This window comes from Sebastes fasciatus, chromosome 7, assembly GCF_043250625.1.
Source record: "Sebastes fasciatus isolate fSebFas1 chromosome 7, fSebFas1.pri, whole genome shotgun sequence".
Taxonomy (NCBI): Eukaryota; Metazoa; Chordata; class Actinopteri; order Perciformes; family Sebastidae; genus Sebastes; species Sebastes fasciatus.
Genome location: NC_133801.1, coordinates 12475741 through 12503219, shown reverse-complemented (window position 1 = coordinate 12503219; position 27479 = coordinate 12475741). Strand labels below are relative to the sequence as shown.

The 27479-nt window shown below is 41.4% G+C and overlaps 1 protein-coding gene across 1 annotated transcript; it reads right to left on the bottom strand.

Moving 5' to 3' along the window:
- Positions 1–301: 301 nt before the first annotated feature.
- On the bottom strand, positions 302–27479 carry LOC141771414 (uncharacterized). The gene is made up of 5 exons (XM_074641675.1): positions 27279–27479; positions 17067–17142; positions 14201–14365; positions 12535–12738; positions 302–4542 (listed from the first exon to the last, which is right to left on the bottom strand). Exons 1-5 carry the CDS (start codon positions 27374–27376, stop codon positions 4102–4104), a joined length of 984 nt encoding a protein of 327 aa, XP_074497776.1. The 5' UTR covers positions 27377–27479; the 3' UTR covers positions 302–4101.

The window sequence follows — 27479 nt, the reverse complement described above, 5'->3', positions numbered from 1 at the left end:
ATACATGCCCCATGGCTGTTCCTCAAACACACACACACATACACAGAAACTAGGAAGGATACCAGGTCAAAGTAGGAGTAAAAAAGAGAGAGGGGTTAGAGGGGTTGAATAAGAAAAAAGGACAAAGAGATCAAAAGAATATTGACAAAGAGACAGATGTATGTGTGTGTGAGAGAGAGAGAGAGAGAGAGTTGTGTTTGTGTTTTGAGGGAGGCAGAAAGTGTGTGTGGTCAGACCATACACAGTGAGTGTGTCAACGCCAGGGAGAGTGTGTATCGTGGGATAGAGTAGTGTGTTAAAGGTCCAGTGTGTAGGATCTGGCGGTATCTAGCGGTGAGGTGAGGAGATTGCAACCAACTGTAGCTTCTCCCGTATGCCAAGTGTGTTGGTAGAGCTACAGAACGGTGGCTGACGCGAAAACGCAAACAGCCCTCTCTAGAGCCAGTTGTTGTAAGAATTGCGTAGGTCATTTGGAGCAGAGCCAGTGCTTAGAATGTGTGTGTGTACGTGGGAAGTGAGTGGTGAAGCAAGAGAGAGAGTGCGGCGGTGACGTGAGTGAGTAACGTTATCGACTCCGGCCCAAGCAGGAAAAGTTAACAGGGTTTGGTTTGTCCGTTCTGGGCTACTGTAGCAACATGGCGGTGCAACATGACGGACTCCGTGAAGAGGACCCGCTCCCTATGTAGATATAAACGGCTCATTCTAAGCTAACGAAAACACAACGATTCTTATTATCAGGTGATTATACACTACAGAAAACATACTTATTAATATTATATTCCATTTCTGCCAATAGCTGCCCCTAATTGTTACACACTGGTCCTTTAATGCCTCTGACCGGCATAGGAAGAGGTTGTCTCTTCAAATACACAGCAGACATGCAGGTCACGGTGGGAGGAAGTTTAATAGGGATAAAAAGAAAGGTCAAAGGTCAGAAGTGCATACATGTGCAGGGAGAATGTGAGCAGTTGTCAAAAGGTCAGCAGCATAAGTCTGGGACATTTTGTCAAAGTAGAAGGTGTAAACAGTAACATTAATGATGGCTCTGCTCGGTTCAAGTGACCCAGTAAGCCATGTCAGTGTGACAGTGAGACAGCATGCACAATACAAGAGCCCTGGAACTGAAGCAGCTAAATATAGTTCAGCCATCATTAACGTTATTAATTCCACTTGTGCTTTTCCTGCTTTGACAAGTCAAAATGTTTGCCATGAAAAGGATCTATAGGGCTTGGTGTCAAACAAGTGGATAAATTAGACAACTAAACATCATAACGCCAAATACTAGTCCTCCTTTAGTTTAGTGGTGGTGACGTGAAGTCATGTGAATGGCGATTGCATTACACTTTAAAAATCATAAAAGTGGTGTTCATTTGTGAAGATTATCTTGCTGAACAAAACGTGTAAGTATCATAAACGTTTGTTTGCCACAGAGCTTATTTTCTGCAACAATCCCAAATCAAATGTAAAAATCCCATTGGATTTTTGTCAAGATGAAACAGGGTGATTCTAACTTCTGGTTTGGCCTACCAAAATACGTCATCCCTGCAGTACTATATTTAAATCTAAATTGAAGTTGACAAAGAGAATGAACTGTCAAGCTCAACGTTTAAGCCAAAATGGACGACATGTGCTCAGAATAATGGAAAATTTAAACAACTACAGTTTAACGACAACTGAGCAAACTTCATCCGCTGATGAAGACCATGTGATGTGGTCAGAACAAGCCAGTAGTGGACCTTAAGTTCAGACTGTTTTGTCATCCACTGGTTCAAAGGTCAAGAACGGACTATGCATGTATTCTATATCTATGTATTGTGTTAAAGGAAATGGCGAACGGCGTAACCACGGCTTTGCACTCGGCGGGTCACGTTACCGTAGTCTTGGAAAGAGAGGAGTGAGCTGAGGGTGTACTCAGATGGTTGCAATCTCCAACCACACCACTAGATGCCGCAAAATCCTACACACTGTACCTTTAAAATAATACAGAGTTTGGTAGGATAACTTCCTCAAAGCATCTAGAAAATAATATTTTTGGTACAGAAACTGGCACTAATATTGAAAAATCAACCACCCTTAGACTGTGACTTGCAATCACATACACAGCACATTCTCACCAGCATGTAATGTCTTCCTCTTTCACACATCTGGACACACACACGCTACATTGTGATGATGACCATATAATCGATGTCCTTCAGTGACATTACTTGATTGAAAAAAGTGAGCGATGGCGGTGTTAGGATGGAAACAATCACTCACTGGAGACACACACACACACGGCAAAGTCTCGTGCAATGAGTAAACACACACAAGGCCACACACAATCACTCACTGAAATACAGGAAGGCAACAAGAAGTCAGCTGCAAACCACAAAAGAAAATGCCACCTTTGTCACATAAGTGGAATATGTATTGTTTCTCATAAAGGGGAAGCAAGGGATTAACTGTGGAGTAAGATTTAATAGAAAAATTAAAAATCTGATTTATCAAATTATTTAAAAACCTAAATAAATGTCTTTATCAAGAATTCATGACCAGAAGAAAAAAAATGAACCAGTTCATTTGTAGTAGGAAATGTTCCATTTAAACCCTCAAGACAAAAACAAAGGAGGTAGATAATTAGGTTTTAATGGCACTGAATGTTCATTGTTTAATATTTCAGAACGTCCTCTCCGCACGGACCGAGATTTTGAGCAGATAAACCATGTGTGTGTGTTTTGGCAAACAGAGGAAACGCTGGCAGGATAAAATCATTATCATCCCACCTTTCTGTGCGAAACGACGTGCACGTGCATCGTCTCACAGATGGGTCGGAAGAGAGGGACACGGGGAAGTCAAACTAAACGCTTTCCATGTGTGCCAGTAAGCGGGGAAATGAGTTCCATGCCACACACACACACACACACACTTCACACTTTTCTCCCATCATGCCAATTCATCCCAAATGTAGAGGAAGAGAGAAAGAGAGGGTGGGAGGGATGGAAAGACCTTGCATGGAGTGAATGATGTCAATAACACACAATGCCTGATGGGGCTGGGTAATTGTTATGTGTGCATGTGTGTGTGCGTGCGTGCGTGCGTGTGTGTGTGTGTGTGTGTGTGTGTGCGTGTGTGCGTGCGTGCGTGCGTGTCTGGGGGTGCTTGCCTTTACAGTTTCTTTTGTGTTTGCCTGCCTTTTGTTTGTGTCCACGGGTGGTAAGGGACATGCTGTCATGCTCCTTCAGCCTTGCCCTTGTGACAGGCTGTGTGTGTGTGTGTGTGTGTGTGTGTGTGTGTGCGTGCGTGTATACTATGTGCGTGCGTGGGTGTTTGTCTGTGAAATCCTGTGCGTGCCACGGAGGCTGCGTGAGTCAGGTTGTGAGAAAACAAGTGCATGTCTGTCAGAGAGTGTGTCTGGGGAGTTTACTGCTGTACGAGCAGGCCTCAGAAGTTGTGTCTTGTTTATAAAGTGTGTGTTAATGTGTACATAAGTATGTGTGTGTGTGACTTTTATAGTTAGTTAATTAGAGGGATATTTGACTAAATAGCATGTATTATTAAATTCTAAGGGAACAACAAAAATACTATCAAAATAATATGATTAATATAAATAAATCTAAATATTTCTAAACAGGTGCAATAACTGTTATGTAATATCATAGACTGTATATAAAGATGAATGACATGACAGCTCCCTAAAAAGTGAAGCCAAAACATTGTGATTGCCCCCTGGTGGCTGGCTGCAGTACAGGTCATAAATCCCACCTCCACCATGTTAGTGGATGGGACGGGCCAAACTAAAAGTACACGTCACATACATTTTTCCCAAAGATGGTTTATGTTTTTTAGGTAGTTCTTAGGTAGTTTCTCAGCTGACAAGCTGCGGCCATGCGTGGCGCGTGATTGGTTTGAGTGACCTTGATACCGCGGCTCCTCCGCCCAATCATTTCTGCGCAAACTCTGGCCCCAAATTATGTGAAAATCTCAAGATATCAGTTATATTTATTTATTATATTTGGCTTCACTTCTGTACGGTGGAAGGAAGTGGAGATGCGTCGCCCATCTTTATATACAGTCTACGTGTAATACATAGAGTATATGGCCCTTCATTCAGATTGCTTTTTACCGTCTCTCCTTCCTCTCCATCGCTAAACTGACCTTACGTTTGACTTCGCTCACTGTACTGCTGGCCTTCAGTATGGGCAGTGTCCCCTCTCGTCTTTTTTCTCCACCACGATTCCAAGACTCAAAACTCCTCCCTGCTCCTCCTCCATCTGCGCCCTGGCCTCTGTCTTTGTCTGTGCAGGCAGGGGAGGGTCGCAGTGTGTTTGGGGAGTTTAAAGAGCGAGTGAGAGGTATCCGGGTTTGACTATGGAGATGGAATTGCTTGTTCCCCGGGGTTGTTTGACTCTCCATGGGGTTTTGTGGAGAAGACCAGGAGGAGCCCTGATGAGACGCCAGGGACCGCAGCCCAAGAAGCTCCTCTTGAGCTTGAGACAGAGCAGCAGTCAGCTCCTCCCTCTCCTCACACTCCCTTCTTACTGTCTCCTGGAGTAACGCCACCTAGAGGGTGGTAAGAGAGAGAAAGAGGGGGCAGAACAAGAAATATAATTTCAGAAAGTCATTTCATGTGTAGTATTCAAGCCAAGAAAAGGATAACTTTTGGGAAATAAATTCGCTTTCTTTCTGAGAATGAGAAGAGAAATCAATATAAACGCATATGTGAGTTTAGTACAGACCTGGAGTCAGGTCGTGTTTATCGTAGCTTAGCATAAAGACAGAAAACCATAGACTGTATATAAGAAGTGAACGTAGTCACCGTGACATCACCCATTGGTTCGTGGATTCACGTTTTGAAGCCTCGAGTTCGGCATTTTGGCCGTCGACATCTTGTTTTTTTGCAACCAGAAGTGACGCGAGAGAATAAGACATTTTTAGGCGACCAAAATGTTACAATTAACTTTCATGAACGGAGAAGACACTGTGAAAGGGTTAAAGCTCTAAGACAAAAAGACCGGACAACTCCCAGACCGGACAATGCCGTGGTGGCGACCTGTCAATCACAAGGTAGCCACGCCCTAAAGCATCCCCTGCTTTATGGTCTATTTGACTCTAAATGGGACCATTATTTACTAAATGAACATCATGCTGTATTGAAGAAGACTTGAAACTAGCGATTGAGTCCATAAACTCATGTTTACAATGTTTACTGAGGTAATAAATCAAGTGACAAGTAGGGTCATTTTCTCATAGACTTCTATACAATCAGACTTCTTGTTGCAACCAGAGGAGTCGCCCCCTGCTGGCTATTAGAAAGAATACAAGTTTAAAGCATTTCTGCATTGGCTTCACTTCTCAGACCTGGAGGTTACCACTAGCCTGGCTCTGTCCAAAGCTCAAAAACACACTGACCAACACTTCTAAAACTGACTTATTTACATGTTCTTGTCATATCTTGTTTGTTTAACTGGTACATTAACAGAAATATAAAAATTACAATTTGTGCGAAAATACTGTTCTAATATCTTAAGATTGACATTCTTATTAGTGAGAAACACACAATTTGGACACTGAGAAACTGACATAATCAAAAAGGTTCGGTCAACAAGACCCACTCAGCCAAGCAAGCCGCCCTAACACAGTCACAGCGCTCCACTATTAATCCAGTATCCTATTAATAGCACATACAGCACAGGATCAAGCACTAATAAACTCAAAAATACATAATCGCCAATGAATAGCATACAGACACAACAAGCTACAGACTCAAATATAATATAAACACATGAACTATTCATACAGATGCAGATGTGTTGATTTCTTTCCAGAATCAACAAAATACACAAAAAATGTTGGTGTTGGGAGGTTAACATGTGATTCATTATGTTGTTTACATCTTTAGGCCTCCTGATAAATAGAGCCTCGCTCACTGAATCAAATCTGATTAAAAGATACAGCTCTTGTTACGTGACAGACAGACAGTAAAGGGAAAGCTGCTCACTTCAAGTCCTGAGCCCAAGTTAAAAAAGAAAAAGCTGCTCTCGCAGGGCCCATCATAGCGTTCTCATCATTTGACATGTATTTTCTACCAATATGGCGCATGGCCATAAACACTGCTCACTGGCTCATTTAATTACAAACACGTGCCATTTGAATGGTTTACGTCATTTCGACCATCTGCTGTTTGATAACAGATATGTGTTGTATGCATCCCAAAATGGTCGGGTGACAACCTTAAATGCTAGAATTTAACAGATACTGAATAAAAGATTCAGACAGATTCCTGTTGGCAGTCTAATGTCATGTACACTGCATACGTTATTAACTGTCACATATGGCACATACAGTATGTTCTTTTAAAACAACAAAACAACAAAACAACACCGTTACTGCTGTTCAGCATGTGAGAATTACAGAATAATGGGAAATACCAAAATATATTTACATAGTTCCAGTAGTTCAAGTAGAAGATGCCAGTTATACAGCAGTATCTATCTAAAATTTGCCATTAGCCACCATAAGCTACTGGTTATACCAGACCAAGTAAGGCTGCAGCAGCAAAACCCCTGAGTGTATTGAATCTGATCATTGTGTCAATGGATCAATTGGTTTTATTGGCAATTAATTTAACTTCGTCGGACAGTTTGGGGTCGTTGGTGAGGTTTTGCGGCGTGTTTCGCACCGTCGGTTCTAGTCTGCCCGAGGTTTTTCGGCCAATTCAGCATGTTGAACCTGCGGCGGAGCCTATAGGTTGTTGTTAAACGCCGCCCACATTTACTTCAGTTCATCAAGGATTTTATCCATTTTTGCAAGGAAAAACAAAGTTTTCATCAAGAATTCAAGGTAACAGGGTGAGTATTTGATATACAAATGATCATTTTGGGGGTGAGGTATTCCTTTAAGGGATGATTCAAAACATATGTTGTCTTACTGGGCGCTGTGTGTGTGATTCTGAGGGTAAAATATAGTATGTATTGCTTTAATGCCAGGTGCTGAAACAATGTGTGCACATGTGTTGTGGAGGAACACTCTTGACTTGTTAGTATGTACAGAATGTGATCGACATTGTGTCTCCCATGTCTGTCTGTCTGCCAATGTAAAATACATACAGCTCTACAGTCTCTGTGCGTGCATGTCCAAATCTGGTCGTGAGATTGAGGGAAATCCCAAATGATGAAAGACTTGTAGTAAATGTGTATATATATACTCTCTTTTTACGCTCATATTTTGCGCATGGTTTTCTTTTTATGTGTCTGTAATTGTCAACACATGTGTATGTGTTTATAGGTGCCTATATGCCACGATATCCATGTTCCATGTGTAGTGTGTCACGCCTTATGCCATTGTATGCAATTATTGTGAGAGTGTGTGTGACAGTTTGCACACATGTGCTTGGCCACTTCCTTTCTGTATGTGTGTACAGTATGCAAGTCCTGGAGTGTGAGTCTCCTTCCGCCCTGTTTATAGGCAGGCATGTGTTAGATCCAGCGTATGTGTGCGTGTGTATGCGTGTGATGTCTTTGCATGCCAGTCTAGCGGTAGAGAGAGAGACAGCCATCATTAGGGGCTCCTAGTGAGAGCAGGATTACAGGGCTATTAGATGGAAGTCACACGCAGACCCACAGAGCCCCTGCTTTTAATCTAACACTGTAAACCACATTCCAGCACCAACACACACACACACACACACACACATATGCACAAAGCACAGTCAAAGACCCTAATCAACATGTAAAGTGCGTGCTTTTATGCTTGCATTAAGTGGGACTAGCACACCCAAATACAGTTAAAACATATAACACACAGATACACACACAAACACATTACTTTTTGACCTTGCATGTGTTGTTTGTTGTGTGACCTCAGTGCTATTAGTGGGAGGTTAAAGGTCAGGTGTCTTTTCCCCTAGACACAGTGACCTTTCCCTCTTGCCCTGGTCTATCTGCAACAAAGCCAGAGAGGGAGACGAGGGGGAGGGAGACGAGACAGAGAAACAACATAAAGAAAGAAAGACAGAGAGAAAGAGTTTGGGTGGGGGCAGAGAGGAAAATACAAAGCAAAGCAGTGAGAGAGGAGAGGGATTCAGACTGAATGGGGCACCACCAGAGTATGTTTACACATCTAAGCTTTACTAATTTCCTACTTCATCTCCGTACTGTATCAGCCATAGAATGACATGCTTGTACAAGATTTATTAACTTTTTCTGGAGGTAGTGTTGGCGCTAGAGAGATAGACTGTAAAAGTTTGAAACAAAACACTGTAGCACTGAGAGAAAAAAAACATCTGCAAATAATAATTTACACATAATATAAACATTTCAATTACTTCATTTTGTCAATAAAGCCACTGGTAGGTTTGACTAAACCCATTCACACACATGTATTGCTATTAAAGTTACAGTGTGTAGGATTTGGTAGCATCTAGTGGTGTGGTTGCAGATTGCAACCAACTGAGTACTCCTCCGCTCACTCCTCCCTTTCCAAGACGGCTGTAACGTGAGCCGCCGAGTGCAAAACTGTGGTAACGCCGTTTGCCTCGCTCAAAGGCCATCCTTACCATAATAATACTACTTTAGAAGCAACGGAAGTCAGACGGCGACTGGCGGTACCACGGTTTTACACTCTGTGGTTTCAAATAGCATAAAAACGTGAAAGACTCTCTCTAGAGCCAGGGTTTGGTTTGTCTGCTATGTGCTACTGTAGAAACATTGCGGAGCAACATTGCAGACTCTGTGAAGAGGACCTGCTCCCTATGTAGATATGAAGGGCTCATTCTAAGCTAACGAAAGCACAACAATTCTTAGTTTCAGGTGATTATACACTAATGAAAACATAGTTATGAATATTATAATCCATTTCTGCCAATAGATCCCCCGAAATGTTACACACTGTTCCTTTAAATTAATATGTTTAATGATACTGTAGTGGTAAAGGCTATCCAAACGTTCAGAGACTAACAGAAAACCTCCCGGACATCTTAGAAGAGCATACAGGACTTGGATTTTTAATCATGACTGCACTGATGAACTAGAAGGGCACTTGGAGAGAGCAGACCTCCGCCAAGGCTAATCCACCCCTAAATCTAATAGGTTCGTCTACACCTTTCCACCACCTTTCATGAAAATCCGACTGGTAGTTTTCCCGAAATTCTGCTGATAAACAGACAAACCAACCAACAAACCGAACCGAAACCTTGGTGGAGGTAATTATGGGAAGTATTGTTCAAGGTTGTGCCGCAATTCCATTGCATGGTACGTCACGGCTCTACTTGACACGACTCACTTGGAAATGTTATTTTTTGGTTTTTTCCATTGGCAAAAGTTGTGGATAGTGCCTGGTACTTTTTTGGTACCACCTTGGTCGAGGCTCCAAACAAGCTCAGCCGATACTAGAAGGTGGAGCTAAAACACTACAGACCAGTGATTGGTCAGAGAGATTCTTCACTAGAATCGTCACTTGCGCAACACAGAACATCCTGCACAAACCTTAAATAGTCAAGCTACCATCAATAGTGACTGCAATTTTTTTAAATTCACATTGGAGGGGTACTTTCTGCAGTGGAAAAGTATCTGCTACCAAAAGTGAGAATCGTAATATGCAGTGGAAATTCAGCTTTAGTGGTGACAATGGTGTGCTGATCAATTGGATACCTACAACCATAACCAGGGGCCATAAGATCATCAGGTTCAGTATTTGTTGGTAGAGGCGCCCCATGAGATACAAAGTTTATAAACAAGTGTGGAAAAAATGGCAAATGTGTCCTTTAAATGATTACCATCCTGATTTATATTTAATTTCTGTTCAGTTTTTGTGGAAATGAAATTGATTTTAGAACAGATTTCTGTTCAGTCATATAATGATTCTTACAGAGATTGATCTTAAAAAAATTGACTGGGTGAAAGGTCACCCATATGCTCCAACACTCAATGATGAAAATGCCTCGAAATTGCAACAGTATCTTGGCAACAGAGCGATATCACAAGGTCATGATCAAAACCTGATTATCTCTAACCAACACACACATACAAACATACAAAGATCAATACAACTGTTCTAAAGAACAGGATGAGAGAAGCTTGAGTCTGAATTAGATAAGAACTGAGAGGGATGATTAGAGACAGAACTGAAGGACAGCGTTAAAAGGCTAGAAAGTCATAAAGAGAGAAAGAAAGAAAGAAAGAAAAATCAAAGGTCATCTAAAGGATTATACTGATTGATCTGCTCTAAAACTACAGACACAGCACAGTAAAAAAATGGCCCCTTTAAATTAGATGAGAAAGAAGAGAAAGAAAAGGGTGGTGGGGGGAAGGAGCTGCTGTGCTGAAGGTCCATGAATGACATAAAAGAGCATGTCAGCTGTGAAATTGGCATCAGGGCACCTTGAACTGGCTGAACCTATCTGGACAGGCTCTCCGAGAGGGAGGCGGTTAAAGAGACAGCGTGTTGGCTGTTAGAGGGCTGTCGGACTGCAGCAGGACAAAGCTGAGCTGGATGAGACAGTGAGGACGATGAAGGAGTGCTGAGAGAAAGGATAGGAGGCACTGACTTGACTTAATGACCTTTCTAGACTTCTAGACTCCCACCTTCATTGATGGATTGACTTATGTATTACCAAAGCATCCACCTTAGACGCATCATCCTATCCTATATAGTTTAATAGAAAGACACGCTGTTTGCAGCCTTCAATGAATCCTCTGTGGTGGCTGCATTTGTGGCTCACAATGGACAGTATAGTCACATTTGTGCACCATATGAACAGTTAAGGATGCAATGCAAAATAAATTATTCAGTGGGATCTTTGCCCCCTAATTTATAATTCCACTGGTATTGTATTGAGGATTGTATTGAGGATTTGCTGGCACCCTCGCGAAATGCTTATGGTGCTGCGCTGACTTTTTTATGTGTATTTAGGATTCTAAGGCTGTATGTTTTTGATTTTTGATTTTACAATATTAAAGCTGGGGTTGGTAATGTTGAGAAACTAGCAAGAGTAAGCTAGATTTTTTAAATTATTCAACCAAAAATCCCAGCCCAGTGTTGCCAGTACTAGCTCCAAAAGTCATTAAATCAATAGAGAAAGTCACCAAGTTAACAACACACACGGTCTGTTGCTTCAGGCCTCCCTCAAAAGCCACTCCCCTACAATTATCATAATGAACATAAACAATGAACATGGCTATTGTTAATACTCACAGCTGTCAAGCTAGCAGCTTGTGGACGACTCTGGTGACGTGCAATGAGTGCACAGGCAGAGTGCACGCAGTTAGACAGGCAGTCCGTCCAATCATTTCATTCAGGCCGAGTGACAGCCCTACAAAGTGTACAAAATGTCCTAGCCTCCTTCAATAGGCCTTGCCCAGCACCTAATGGCACAGTTAGAGATTGGCAAGTGAACACAGTGGAGCATTTAGCAGCTAAAGAGCCAGATATTTCCCTAAGAAGTTGGTGGAGATCAAAAACAGAGCTAAAAAGAGAGCAAATATTGGACTTACATTCATCAGATGGACACAAACTGAAGCTAATGTTGCTCCGTGTTTGCTGGATGTGTTGATAGGCAACTGTTTGCCAGCACATTTGCCATATTATCTACATTAGGTGCCAATATGTGATTGTTGTGTTCACAGCTTGTTTTGTGGCCCCTATGTGACCAAAATATGAATTAACACAGCTTTAAATGCAATTTTACACAAAAAATGACTGGCCAACTTCATTCTAAGTTGTGACAACACATTCCCTTATTATGAAGTAGATGAAAGCAAAAGAAAGTTAACAAAAAAGAAAAAGAGGATACAATCTAAGAGAAATGAGAACTAAAGCTAGAAGGCAAAAAGTGTGTGTGTGTGTGTGTGTATGTATGTGTGTGTGCGTGCGTGTTTTAGTGGTCAGACAGTTGAGATGTGTCGTGACTGCTCCCCTTAACACACACCTACAAAGACTGAGGTTTACACATACACAGAAAATGTCTAGCAAAGTCACTCTTGCTCATCACTTTAGGATGCTCTCCTTCCCGTCACGTCTTTTGTTCTTGTTCATAATTTGCTCCCTCGCTCTCTTTCATTCATTCATTCACTCCCTCACACACACACACACACCCTTCATTCCTTCCTGCCTTCAGGCTCTTCACATGTACGCCTCATCCTGCTTCCCCCTATGTGCTTTTCACTTTTTGTTTCACAATTTATTTCAGCTCCATTTGGATGGTGCTGGCACAGAAATCCATCACTTCACACTCTGCTGCCAAAGCAAATATTAACTCTGTCCGTCTCTATCTCTCTCTCTCTCTCTCTCCATTTCAACTCTCTCACTCACTTCCTTCTACGGTGACCACACTCACACAAACACAAACGTACTAAATTTAATCCAGCTCTGTTTGAATAGCGTTGGCACAGAAACACACCAGTAGAATATTATAAATCAAACGCAAATCTCTCTTTGTTTTCACATGTACTACATGACAACTTTGTTCTCTCTTTCTTATTCTTGTGCGGACAATTAAACACCACACAATGGGGAAACATTAGCGACACATGCACAGACAATGACATACACACATACCTCTTCTTGAAGTTCAGCATTCCTCTCAGTCACCAGCTGTAGATCAGCTTTAGCTTGGCTCAGCTGTAGCGCCTCCTGCTGTTGGGAGCGCTGCAGCTCCTGGTGTATCTCCTCCTCTGTCCTCCTCCTCTGCTCCACCCTGTTTCTTCTCTCCTCCTGCAGTTCCTCTTGCAGCCCTTGTAGCACCTGCTCTCTATCCTCTAGCTGGAGAAGAATAAATAACAGTTTCCAATTTGTGGATATTTACATTTTCATTGAATTCTGATTATTTAAACGTGTTTTGTTAAAAACGGTTAAATGGATAGAAACACCAAAGAAACTGGATGATTTGCTCTTTGCTCATTCATTTGTGAATTTCATTAATCGCCACCTGTGATAATCTCAAATACCACAAGAAATGATGCTTTTCAGCATTCTGTTTTTCAACGTATCCTCAAACAAAGGTTTGTATGATATCTTACGAAAAGTTATTCCTCATTTTTTGTGCGTTTTCCTACGAATGTCCAGCAACACTTGTCAATTTCCCCTCATTACATGCATACAGTATAAACTTTTGTCTTCTCGGAAACATCTTGGTTAAGTTTAGGCAACAAAGCTACTTAGTTAGGTTTAGGAAAAGATCATGGTTTGGGTTAAAATAACTACAGAAGTGGCATAACTTAAGTACGGAAGTTACGTGACAAATAAATCAACATTAACTTCTGGTTTCACAGAGTGTTTTTTGACCCACCCATCCACCCCGACCTCTCTCTTTTACTTCCTGATTCGCGATATTGTGAATTGCATACGAATTGTCGAAAGTGCATACTATTCGTAGGTATAGCTACGAACGGTGTATGAGAACAGCCTGTGTTTTTACACTGACACACCCATATCTGCTGCAAAGATTACAGGGAAATCAAGATGACATAAATGTTACCAGACTTCAAGGGGTTTCTGTCTGTGTCATATTTTGGGCGCAACATGTTTTCTGTTACCTCGTCTAGATTTTGCACAGGAAGTGGGTGGTCGGGGGAATATGCAGTGCCAGACACAGTGGGAGCTGAAGGGGTAGAGCTAGAATTCCCAGTTTTACTACACTATGGAAATGCATCACTATATGTCAAATTATAGATTTTTGTGTTTTGGTTGTTACTCATACTCTAAGCGTCTATGCTGTGGGCAGATATATAATGTATATTTCAGTTATGTGGGTAACAGTGGGAAGCCAGTTCAACCAATGTATCGTTGTTTTCTGTTGTCTCACCCCCACTGTCTGGATTCAATGTCTCTCTCTTTCTGTCTTTCTTCCTTCTTTATCCCCCTCAGTACTCACAGACACTAACCACAGTGTCATCCACACTGTCTGCATGCATGCCTGTGTGTGTCTCTGTAGAGTGTGTGTTCATAATGGTGTTTCCAACGATGCGTAAGGCATGTAAGGGAATTAATGACGCAAATGCAACACAGGCAGAAATACAGACAGTAAGATAGGCTGATCAGACAAGCATTACATGCAGAAACAGAGTAAAAACTCTTGGTCTTAAATTCCTGGAAGGCAGAAAGTCACAGAGAGGAAACAGACAGTGGACATAGAGGGAAGTGAAGCAACCAAAGGAGAGGAAAGAAGAACAAAAATCACTCACAGTGGTCATTTTTATTTTCATTTTCAATTAACACAACGCACCTTCTGCCGAAGCTGTGCGCCGTCTCGCTGGTACTGTAGAAGCAGAAGTTGGTTCTTCTCCTTGTCAACTGTCAGCTCTAACTCCGCCTCCCTGCGAAGCTCCTCCATCTGCTCCCTCAGGTGCAATGTATGCTGAGTTCTCTGCTTTTCCAGGGCGGCAGCCAGCTACAAAATCAAAGACAAAGACAAAGGATGCACCAGTTCAAGAGTGTGTGTTCATTCTCACACACAATAATGACAGCACTACTGCATTTTCATCATATAGGCCACATATAGCGTGTGATGAAAACTCCCAAGTAGGAGTTCAGTCTAGCCCACATCCTAAGGCCCGTCTCTAATTCAGTGTCCTAAAAGAGAGCGTGAAGTGTTGATTTCTTCATGATATAAACAGGAAGGAGGAAGGTCACACCAAGCTTTATCACAGAGTTTAACGAGAAGCGCAGAGACAGCAGTGGTGTATCAAACAGCTGGTTACAGAACACCCACACAACCTAAGAATTTGTCTAATGAAAAGCTTTTGAAGTTTCTGTGGCTGTCAGGGAAGGTTTATGAAAAGATTTGGCATTGTACTCTAACTCTTAAAACACATCAGTGCTTCTGTAAATATATTTAATCTCAAAGAAATGCTGTCCTACCCACAGTAACCTCTAAAATATATTATTATTGTTAAATGTTGCGTTATATATTATAGCTGGTGCAAGCTCCAAATAGAAATGTCTTAACCCTTTTCATAATATGTGAGGGGGACTGTGGTCATGCAAAGCTTTGTCACAGAGTGCTACAATGACAGCTGTGTGACTGGCCTTGCCATCAAACTCTGGCAGTCAAAAATTGAATTGTCAGGGACATAAAACACCAGATTTGGCTCTTGAAAGAGCGGGGCCGAAGTTGCATGTGACATATTTTTAGTCAGGCTTGGCCAAGGCTACCTTGTTTTCTAGAAGATCAGACAAACTGAGCGGCACTGCCACGGGCTGGGATCACTGTGGTTGAGTGTGTTTATCTGAGTGTGTATGCCTGTGTGCATTTATGCATGCGAGTGTGAAAAAAAAAGAAATAGTGGATGTGGATGTGGGTGTCAGAGAAAAAAACAGACAGATTGTCGTGTGAAAGTGTGTGTGTTTGAGCCTGTGTGTGCGTGTGTGTTATGCTTGTGGTTTGACAGACTGTATGAGATAGCTAAGATTGCGTGTGTTGGATCAAATGAGAAAACACCACTTCCTCTTTGCTGGATGAATGTACGTGTGAGGAGCATGGATGGTTTGTGTGTGTATATCCTTTTGTGTGTGTATGTGTGTGTGCACAGCTGCCATTTGAATGTAAAAAGTGACCACTTCCTTTCCATGGGTATAAGCCAGGAAGCCCATAATGAACAATAACTGTATGTGTGTGTGTGTGTGTGTGTGTGTGTGTGTGTGTGTGTGTGTGTGTGTGTGTGTGTGTGTGTGTGTGTGTGTGTGTGTGTGTGTGTGTGTGTGTGTGCGTGTCTGTGTGCGTGTGCGTGTGCGTGTGCGTGTGCGTGTGCGTGTGCGTGTGCGTGTGCGTGTGCGTGTGCGTGTGCGTGTGTGTGTGTGTGTGTGTGTGGGGTGAATAAATGGAATACGATCAGTGAGTTAGCTGGCCTTCAGTTGCCTTACTGGTATTAGATGTTAAAGGTATGGTTAGTAGTGCTGTTCAAATACATTTTTGTTATATTTGTTGAAATTCTCATTACATCCCGACAGCAATCAATAAATCAAACGCTTTGACAAAAAAAGAAAGAAAAAAAAAAACGCTATCTGCGGCTGTCGCAGGATTGTAATAAACCCGTCCAATCATTTCCTTTGGCCCTAATGTAATGATTGGACGGACTACCTGTCTATCTACCTACCTACCTGCCTATGTGCACTCTGCCTGTGCACTTATTGCTTCCACAAGCTGCTAGCTTGACAGCTGTGAGAACTAGCAATAGCCATGTTTGCCGTTCATGTTCGTAATGATAATTTTGGGGGAGTGGCTTTTGGAGGGAGGCCTGAAGGGACAGGCTGTCAGTGTTGCTTTTTTTTTTGGGAGAAATTTCATCTTTGTTGTGACGTTCAACTAAACCTCAGTCGCTCTTGCAGCCAGACAGGCAGACAGTGCAAGAGACACTACTACACTGTTTTCCTAATAAAACACAGATTGGTTTTGTGTGTGTGTGTGTGTGTGTGTAGTGTATTCAGTTTATCTGGTGTCAAACAGACTGGTGGTCTTGGAGCCTCGTAATCTTATCCACATTGTGTGTGTCAGGATCCTCCCTGTTAAACTCCTCTGAACTGTGACAATGGCTTGGATGCCGTCCTAGCGTCTATTTACTTCAACAGACTGGAACTAAATGTCTGCCAGTCCTAAACTGATGCATCCAAAGTCACTACGAGCAATGTTTTGATTTGTTAGAGTTCATCAAACATAATTACAACAGTATATCTATAGACCAAATAACCAATATCCAGTTACATTAGAACAATTTGATTGCACTGGAAAAAAACCTTTAGTTAATTATATGGATGTCTGGGTCATGTTTAATTTTTTTCTAGATAATTCAGCTTCACAGTGAACAGTTCCTGTAATGCTGGACTGAATCAAAATTAGCAGGCAATTGAAATATGTTGGAAAGCTGCTGTGTTTCCAGTGTTTTAAAATAGCAAAATGGGACATTTCTAGCAGTAGGGTTGGAACAGATATAGAACATACTGATCCATCAAATAAAAAGCCTGGATCAGCACAGATCCCAATCCTGCAAATTTGGCCTTGGACATACCTACTGAGTTTGTTTGTGATTGTTATTACTGCGGTTGTTGTGTAATCAGTAGTAATAGGATTATAGTTAGTATTAGTAAAGAATTACCTTTGGGATCATTTGCTGTCTGCAGTCTTCCTCCATCTCAGTCAGGGCTCTGCCATGAGACTCTATCAATATCTCCCTGTAAACACACACAAACACTATATGAATGCTCAGGGCAACGTACACTCAGTCATTCAGATATCTCCTTTTGTAATGAAGGTAATGTCCCGTACTTATAACTTAAAGGACCAGTGAGTAGGATTTAGTGGCATCTAGCTGTGTGGTTGCAGATTGCAACCAACTGAATACCCCTCCGCTCACCACTCTTTTCCCAAGCTTGTCGGAGAACAAGACATCAGGTAATGTAAAAATGTGGAAGGCTCAATCTAGAGCCAGTGTTTGGTTTGTCCGTTCTGGACTACTGTAGAAACATGGCGGTGCAACATGGCGGAGTTTGTGAAGAAGACCCGCTCCCTGTGTAGATCATGGATGTATTATAAGAACTGGATACCGGACCCCAGGACCCCTATTCATTTCAATGAGAATTGCTCGTCTGCCACAAGCCATAAAGTGTTCCAGCTACCGGGTTTACTTCCGGGGTATGCGGCCCACTGAATATGCGCAGTGGTGTTTCCTCTACTGGCCCGCCCTCAAGCTCCCGCACAGCCCATAGACGTTACATTGAGATGATGTCACGGTTTTTTAAAACGCTTTCTCTGCTTGAGGAAAGTTTTATAAATTGAAAACCTCCATGGATCAAAAATTCATAATAGAAAGAGTCATAATCGACCTTGTTTACAGTTCAAGGTGTCCTGTCAACAATGGTGGTCGTTGGGGAAATGCTTTTTGGGCCACAGGGGGATTTTTCGCTGCAATACTGCGAGTGGCCACTTGAAGAATTGGAAGCAAGGTCTGAGCGGTGGCGCCGTATCCAGGTCTTATTATACATCCATGATGTAGATATGAAGGGCTCATTCTAAGCTGATGAAAACACAACTCTTCTTAGTTTCAGGTGATTATACACTAATGAAAACATAGTTATGAATATTATATTCCATTTCTGCCAATAAATCTACATATATCCTACACACTGGATATTTAAATTAAAAATACTGTACCTTTAAAAAACTAAACTAAATCTGACAAATAGCATCCACAGTATAATGACAAGATAAATGTAGCATCAGGTCAACAGCAACATCTGAAGCTATGCTCAAATAGTAACTGCCCTAGGAGCAAATAACTCATTCCCCTTACATGATACAGCAGCTGCCAACAGTCTTCCATCCGTTTCTAAAACCATCACCACTCTGCTGTTAATGCCTTAAGATTCCCATATGACACCAAATAACATGTTCACAGTCACTGGCTGCTTTAGCTTCTGGAGTTTCACAAAGATCCTCCCAGATAGAGGAAATGCAAACAAAAACACGACAAATCCATATATTCTAACACCAATTACAAAATCAGAGATATATTTTAAAAGATAACACACAGTGACAGCAGCAGACATGAAATATTAGCCAGTGAGTGAAGTAAGTGTAAAATACTCTCTCTCTCACACACACGCAAGATTACATTAACCCTTTTTCCTGTGCAGCACTTTCTGCAGTTGAATAGATAAGTAAGTAAGCCAACATTAGTTCGGTGTCTGTCACGATCCAAAAAGCTCTGATAATATTTACACATGCTTGTTTTTTGATGATCCTCTCAGCATGTCAAGCTGCATAAAGAATATTTAACAAGAACACTCCCAACAGTCTCTGGGGAGAAGGAGAGAGAGGGGGATGAGGAAGGAAAAGAAACATCTGCAAAAGAGAGAAAGCGTGAGATGGAGTTGAGATAGCTAGAGAGGGTGACTTTCATGGATTTGTTGATATTCTGTCCAAATATAATATGTCATTTCAGCAGCTGGTGCGGCTGATAAGATGTGAAGCAGCATGGATCTTAATCCAGCCAGAGACGAGTTAAGGAACTGCGTTTACTACCAATATTTATACCGTTAGAGTTGGAGGAAAAGGCTCTTTGAGGGAGCTCTCAAAGATTATGTATGTACATACACAATGTCATGAGAACATTTCAATTAGGGCTGTCAATCGATTGTAATATTTAATCGCATGATTGTCCATGATTAATTGCAAATTAACCACACATTTTTTTATCTGTTCAAAATGTACCTTTAAGGGAGATTTGTCAAGTATATAATACTCAAATATACTTTATGTAAATGTATGTATATATTTATTACTGGAAATCAATTAACAACACAAAACAATGACACATATTGTCCAGAAACCCTCACAGGTACTGCATTTAGCATAAAAAATATGCTGAAATCATAACATGGCAAACTGCAGCCCAACAGGCAACAACAGCTGTCAGTGTGTCAGTGTGCTGAAACTGCCCCAAACTGCATGTGATTATCATAAAGTGGGCATGTCTGTAAAGGGGAGACTCGTGGGTACCCATAGAACCCATTTTCATTCACATATCTTGAGGTCAGAGGTCAAGGGACCCCTTTGAAAATGGCCACGACAGTTTTTCCTCACCAAAATTTAGTGCAAGTTGGGAGCGTTATTTAGCCTCCTTCACGACTAAGCTAGTATGACATGGTTTGTACCAATGGATTCCTTAGGTTTTCTAGTTTCATATAAGGCCAGAAACTAGTAGTACCTCACTTAAAAACTGAGTCCGCTACAACCTAAAAATCGCAAATTTCGTTAAAAAGATTTGTGGCGTTAAAACAAATTTGCGTTAACTTGTTATTATCGCATCACTTCGACAGCCCTACTTTCAATACATATAAGAAAATCCCTATGAGCCTTATAGCACTTTGTGTATGTAAGTGGGCCCGTCTGTATAAGGAAAGTGTGTGAGCTGATGTCTGTGTGTGCACACTTGACTCTGTGTATATCTGATGGTGGAGTGGATGATCTACAGTATAATAAAGAGAAGCGGCTACATTCCATCTCTTCCTAGTCAGGGCAGACACAATATTATTCACTCCACTGGCTCTGGCTAATCACATCAGCCTACTCACCCCACACACACACACACACACACACACACACACACACACACACACACACACACACACACACACACACACACACACACACACACACACACACACACAGGGAAGCACAAAAATAGATGCAGACAGACAGCCATGCATGAACGCTCCCCAAAAGTTGCAAGTTTGATGCCAAGATCAGACTCCTGAAGCTCATTTAAATGTGTCCCAGCCTTGTTAAAAGATGGGATTCAGAGAGGAGATATGAGCTTAAAAAAAAGGCATTATGAAACTACCCACCAGAGTGAAAACATTTCTGATAGATAGGTTTGGAATAGTTATGTGGCACGCACACCTCTACTCTAGGGATGGTTTTGGTCAGCCAGATACAGAGGATCGGCTCGAGACATTTCTACTTTACACAGAATCAGAAATACTTTATTGTTCCCCAGGGGCAAATTGGGATGTTACAGTTGCTCTTATATAAACATAAAGAAATGTAACAAAATATATAAAACATTATATGTAGAGAAATATAAGTAAATAACAAAAATAAGAAATGAGAATAGAAAAATATGTGCATTAAAGACTTACAATATATAACATATAATCACAGTGCAAATAAGTAAATACGAAATGCTGAGAAGTGGGATCTATTAAGTGTGTTAAATATAAATGCAATTATAGTATAAATATGAATTAAATAAGAATATTTCTTGAAATGTACAGTACAAATTCAGTATTAATGCCAGGGTATTGCACAGTTGAATTATTGCACAAAGTATTGTACAGTTGACGACTGTGATAATGACAATTTTTGTCTATTTTTTGTGTCCAAAGCGCCGACTATTTAGGGGTTTTGCTGTTAAGTCTTAGCTGGTGAAAAAGGATTTGATATCTTTTAAGAAGCTGAAGCCTTTTTAATATATAACAAACTGCTGATGCATTAGTGCTTGCGTGTGTGTATCCCGCTGTCAGATAAAATTCTGGCTCTCTGATTATCAAAAAAAAAAAGCAGACCCCTGCAAAGGTATAAGTTTTAAGATCAACTTTAAGCCTGTAAGTGCACGTGTGTGTGTGTGTTGGCGTGTGTGTCTATGCGTGTGTGTGCCCCCCCGGGGAGCCTGAGCGTGCAAATTCAGTCCTCAGAAGGAGGTCTGGGGGGATTACAGGGAGGAATGATGGGAAAATCTGGGAGCACTCTCTCATTCACTCACACGCCAGGCTGCTTTTAAGGACAGACGAGTGTGTATATGTGTAGCGTGTGTGTGAGTGTGCAGTGTGAGCGGCGGCTGCCTCATCAAAAGGCACGTTTCATTTTTCCACTTTGTGCTGATACAATCTTCGCGTGCACACAAAGAAGGCTGACTGCAAATGATATCCAATTTTTACGGCGAGGCTCAAGGGCAATTTTAAATAGTTTTTATTGTGTATGAATCAACAACGCAGATCAACAGGAATCTCTGCTGACATCATCTCACGCAGCCTTTATTTTTCCCAGGACATAACTCTCCACCTGGAAAGATGATTAAGATTTCAAAGTCAAGAATCTTCTCACACTAGCCTGCACTTTCAAAGCAGGAATGGACTGCCTTGTAAAAATTTTGACATATGAATTTACAGCAAATTTATGACAAGTGAATAAAAAGGACTGAGAGCCACAATAAAAGACCCAGACAAAGATGATATAATACTTTCCACTCTGGGAGAAAAATGGAGAAAATAAAGAAACAGAAGAGCGTAAATATAGCTGAATGATGTATCTTATAGATGTGCTGCTGACATTAAGTCTTTTATTAGCCTAATTGTGTAAGCCTAAGGCGTTACACCACTTCTCTGTATAGGGACAGACAGAGTTTTTGGGGATCATAATTTCTGTCACGAAAACATTCCTCCACTGCTTGAAACCACTTGAAACAAGTCCTCTCACATTTAACAGATGGATGAGGAACCGCACAGATACTCCTGACCTCTCTTGACTTTTAAATCTTTTACTCTCTCTTCACTTTCTGCCACTTTCACTCTTTTTTCCCTTCTCTTTTCCTCTCTCACTCTGTCTGTCTGTTTTTAACTTTGTGTCAGTTGCACCGAGGGCGAGCTGTCGTGTTTCATATGTGTGCGTGGATCGTGTGCGGCCCCTGTGACCCGGACTGTGTGCATGCGAGAGCCAGACAGTGTGTGAAGTAACCACTTCGACCACAGTCACGGTCCTCCATCCCTCCTCCCTACAACAATCCCTCAACCCCTGCCTCCCACCCTCTCTCTCTCTCTCTCTCTCTCTCTCTCTCTCAGCCTCCTTCCTTCCTTCCTTCCCTCCTTTCATGCTTCTCTCTATCCCTGTCCATCATTCCTTCCTTCATCCCTCTCCACCCATATGTCTTTCCTTCACTTTCTTCCCCCACAATCCCACTGCTCTGCCCCGGAGAGACCATTGTCTGCTGGTTACCAAACTTGTCTTTTCACTGTCACTTCACAACTGGTTTTCATCAACATCTGCATTGTTCCACATAATAAGATTCGTAACTGCAGTCAATATAGACAAGAGGGGAAATTGCCCTTTTTATTGTGACCGAGTGACGTTTTTCAGTAGCGGTAATTTGGCTTTAAATTTGTTTTGACTTTAGTATTATACAAATGTGCCTCATTTGAAAAACATCTGTTTTGGATGACCAATTTTGCTCATAACTGGCCATTTATAAAGCTGAACAAAACATTACATTATTTCATTCTGTATTTACTCTTTTTATTTTGCTATGGTTTCTATTTTAAAAGAATCTAGTGTTAACTCTTTTCTTTAAATATCACGATATTTTGCGTGGCAATATTGTATCGATACACAGACATCAAGTATCGATCTTTTATTATATAAACTATTAACCTCTTAACAATCGAGCCACTACTATGTCTTTCAGATGCTGTAGTGGGCTGAGCTTAAAGCTAGAGTGAAGATACAGATGTCATATGAAACTAGAAAACCGATTGGTACCAACCATGTCATGTTAGCTTGTCGGGAAGAACGCTAAATAACGCTCCAAATTTACACTATATTTTGGCGAGGAAAAACTGGCATGGCCATTTTCAAAGGGTTTCTTAACCTCTGACCTCAAGACATCTGAATGAAATCTCTGAGATGAACAGAGTGAAAACTGTAATCTTATTAGATAAACACAGATGTGGACAAACAGCATAATTTGCTGTTGAAAAAAAGTAATAAATCGCAGTATATCTTATCACAATACTCAGCATATCTTAAAATGGTATTGTGACTTAAAGGGACAATATGTAAGTTTTTACATGTATAAACTTTTTAAATTGTTTTTTATTGCCAGTGTGTGAGCAGGTTGCAGCCTAACCTAAAAAATGAGACCTTCCATGACTTTCTGGGTTTCCACTATCAGCCTGTAGACTGCTTTTAATGTGAAGAATGTGGGCCGTTTTTTCTCCGAGAAAATTCAACGGATGTGACGTCATGCACACTTGCGAGTGCCTTTACTCTCTTCAGCTCTGCTACAGGGCTAACAGTGTGCAACGAACCACTAACGGCAACAAACGACCAGCCCCCACCACAACTCAGACTCCAACACAAACTCCACGTAAGCACAGAAAAAAACAAAGTTACATCTACTGTAGTTAAGCCTGTCTGCAAAGAGGAACGTGACCGACGTCGGGGGGAAAACTAGGATCAACATCGGCCGGGCCTTCGATTCTTGGAGGGACCTTTGTTTGGTTTTTAATATCAAAACGGACCCTGAGCTGGCAAAAATTCCTATTGGGAAGGTAAGCTAACATTACTGCAAAGCATGTGAAATATATAGTGATATTGTGGTTTAAGCTGTCAATCCCATTCAGTCGCCTCACTGTTTTGACGGATGCTCGCTCGCGTCTACGTAGTGTGAGCACAAGCGTAAGTGACAGGACGTTGACTGTCGTTGACTTAATGGCCACATGTGTCACTGTTAACAAGGAATTTCTAAATCTTACATAGAGCCCCTTTAAGTATCGTGATAATACCGTATCGTGGGGCCTATGGTGATTCCCTCCCCTGCTTTATAGTATAGTCGACATCTGACCACGGCACAATGCTTGTAGTAGATTAAACATTACATGAAGGGGGAATAAAGCTGTATTATCTCTTTCCACAGCCTCCTATAAACATGTTTAAAGGCCGTATTAACCCATAATAATCCTGCAAAGGGCTTATTACACAAGTGATGTATATTTGAACTCTACAAAACAATCTACCACAGTTATAATGCTATTGCATAAACGGGTCCACCCGGGGGTGGAAAGATGACGCTTGTTTCTGGTTAGGTCATGCAACAGACGGGTTGGCAGAGGGCGATGTACAGTGACAGGGTGGCACAGAGGGTGGAGTCAGTGTGTGTGTTTGGGTGTGTGTGAATGAGATAACAGGGGTTGGAAGGGGACAAAGACGGAATCAGATGAGATTAATATTGGAGGCTTGGTGAGAGGAAGCACTGGAGCATACAGTGTATAAATCTGTGTGAGTGTGTAAGAAAGACCGTTCAAGGGCGCAGCGTGTCCTTTCATGGGTCACTGGAGGTCAGTGGAAGTGGTCAAATCTCTTGACTTTATAACGAGGGCAAAAAAGAAAGTCTTGGAATGTGTGTGCGTGTACGTATGTGCGAATACTTGTGGTCGGGACATAAAGTGAGTACAGTCAAGTCAGTGATTCAGCCTCTCTGAACATCTGAAGAAAGGACATTTAGAAACACACACGCACACCCCCACACACACACACACACACTGACCATTATACCTCCAACAACTGAATTCAGTTCAGCTGAGGACGCTTTGTGTCCAGCTAAGCCATTGATATGTATTCAAATAATGATATCAACTGGAAATATTTAAGTATTGCACCCTAAAGGGGCAAGCTTTCACTTTCCAGTCTACCACTGAGTTTTAGCATTCAAATATTTAGGGATTATTCTGCTGCAATTTTTGTGATGCCATTGGGCTCAAAAAGACTTTTTCCCCGTAGACTTACATTGGGAAAGAGACGTCTGTAACTCGGTGGATAATTTTGAGCCGAACAAAGTTGTCATCTGGCGGTAGCAATGTGTTTTCCTACGCTGTGACAAGAGTGTGTCGAAGAAGCATTAAGTTGTTAAATAATACAACGACTTAGATTTCTGTACGCAATGCTCACTGTTGTTTCTCCTTGACAACATGACACAATAGACACAGGATGCTGACTTTGACTGTACAAGACAATAAGGGAACTTTTGATGGTAAAGAACGGATGAACTGATAATGAAAACACACACACACACACACACACACACACACACAGGAGAGACATCTGCTGGGGGTCATGAACTTATTTGAGATCCTGAAAAAAGAAAACAAACCCCTGTTACGCAAGATGTCGAGAGGAGTATTTCCTATGTGAGGCCAACTGCATGATGAAGGTCATAGGTTGCAGCGCTGTCCCATAAACTTATATGATATACTATACAAATATATAAATTTGTCATCTATTTGGCTCTAAAGAAATACAGAAAGACAGCTGTGGAGTAAATAAGTACTCAAGAAAATATGGCTTTCCATGAACATTTGTAAGTGTTTCTGCTTGTACATTGTATGATTAATCTTTCAGTACAGTTTTTCAAGTAATGCATTGAGGGATTTTCAGACTCAGAGAAATAGAAAATAACATTGAACCCATTTTCATTCACATATCTTGAGGTCAGAGGTCAAGGGACCCCTTTGAAAATGGCCATGCCAGTTTTTCCTCGCCAAAATCTTGCACAAGTTTGGAGCGTTATTTAGCCTCCTTCGCGACACACTAGTATGACATGGTTAGTACCAATGGATTCCTTAGGTTTTCTAGTTTCATATGATGTCAGTATCTTCACTCTAATACTGAGCCGCTAGACACACATAAGAAATACCCATTCCAATGTCTTGCATAAATGGGGTTTGTCTTGCTTTTATGTGGTCTCAAAGAATACATCCATAATGCATTATAATAAAAACTATGACCCTTACAAATATGAAATATTAACCATAGGATATACAAGTAGAAACATATGGTCATGAAAAGCCTTTTTCTCTTTTCTCCAGCAGTTGCTCGTCCAACAAACATTTTTTCCAAGAAGTGAGAAAGGATAATTCGAAGCGCCTGGTACTGAAAATATATGTACTGTGGCACCGGAAAGCTGAATAGACAGAGGATCTGTTTATTTGAATACATATATCATATAGATTTATGAGCTTCAGCTTGCTGACCCAGCTTGAGATGACCTCTCAGGTCCTGCATGGAAAGATACACGTACATACTTACTCAAAAATCTTTTTTAAGAGGCTTTGGATGTCTCTTTCTTGTGTGCGTGTGTTTTCACCTCATATTTTTCTTTTATGCTATTCCATTATTCATATTTCTCTTTGTGAGTTATGTAGACAAAACCTGAAGTTAAGTTAGGTGTACATTTTTGGGGAAAACATAATAAAGGATGCGAGCTTATAAACTTCATTTGATGATCTGAAAACTGTAGTTTCACCAAGCCTAAAACAGTTTTCCTCTGCTATTAAAAGTGTATAAGATAATGCTGTTTTAATCTCATTTTAACTAGAAAATGTTGACTTAAATCTCCCGATAAGGGGTAAATGTAGCACGATGTAACACTCTGAGCTCTGTCAACTTTATCTGCAAACAGTGCAATCAGGAACATTTAGTCACTCAAAAAAAAAACAGCTAGATAAAGTATTGACATGGATAAACACCCGTAAATGCAAGGTTATTGAGCAGTGTGCTGGGCAGTGTGAGCTGACCACACAGGGAGAGGTAACACCTTACATAAGAGACTGGGCACAGCTCCTAGTACTCTATTAGATCCACTCACTCTGCACTCAGAGAAAGTCCTAGGCCCTTGGTGTTGCATTGACAAGAACACATACACAGGATTCCTGCCTGTACTGTACTCACCCTATGTGCTCTCAGACACAAAAGGGTTGTAAATATTTAACATTAGAACAAAACAGTCTATCTCCCAACCAGGGATTTAGCACAGCCACCAGTCTGTGGTTAAGAAAAGCAAAGTGCAGCCGTGCACTGAAGCTGTAATTGGTCAACAGAGAGCAGCCAATTTGACATTGCAGTTCAATATCTGACAATATCTTCCCAATATGAGGAGGGTTTCTGACTAGCTTTGAGTAGGACCAAATTAAGAATCAGATGAATAACAGATTTGTGAATAGACTAGAGTAGAATATGGTAGATGTAAACCAATCATCACCTTTCGCGCCTCAGCTCTCTTGTTTCCTGCTGGACCTTCTCCAGAGCTTCCCTCAGTCGCGTCACTTCCTCTTCAGCTGCGCAGCACTTCCGGCTCATTTGTCCCTCTCTCTGCTGCCATGACGACAGCTGTTCCTGTATGGTGTCACACCTTCGTTGGCATGACAACAACCTCTCCTGTTTCTCGTCCAACTCCCCTTTT

Bases quoted from the DNA above. Each gene is read 5' to 3' on its own strand.
- LOC141771414 (XM_074641675.1), bottom strand. From the start codon at position 27,376: ATGAGCCGGAAGTGCTGCGCAGCTGAAGAGGAAGTGACGCGACTGAGG. The intron at 14,366-17,066 runs GTAATTCTTTAC...TTGATTTTGTAG, and splicing joins GACAGCAAATGATCCCAAAG to CTGGCTGCCGCCCTGGAAAA. The intron at 12,739-14,200 runs GTGCGTTGTGTT...ATTCTTCTCCAG, and splicing joins GCGCACAGCTTCGGCAGAAG to CTAGAGGATAGAGAGCAGGT.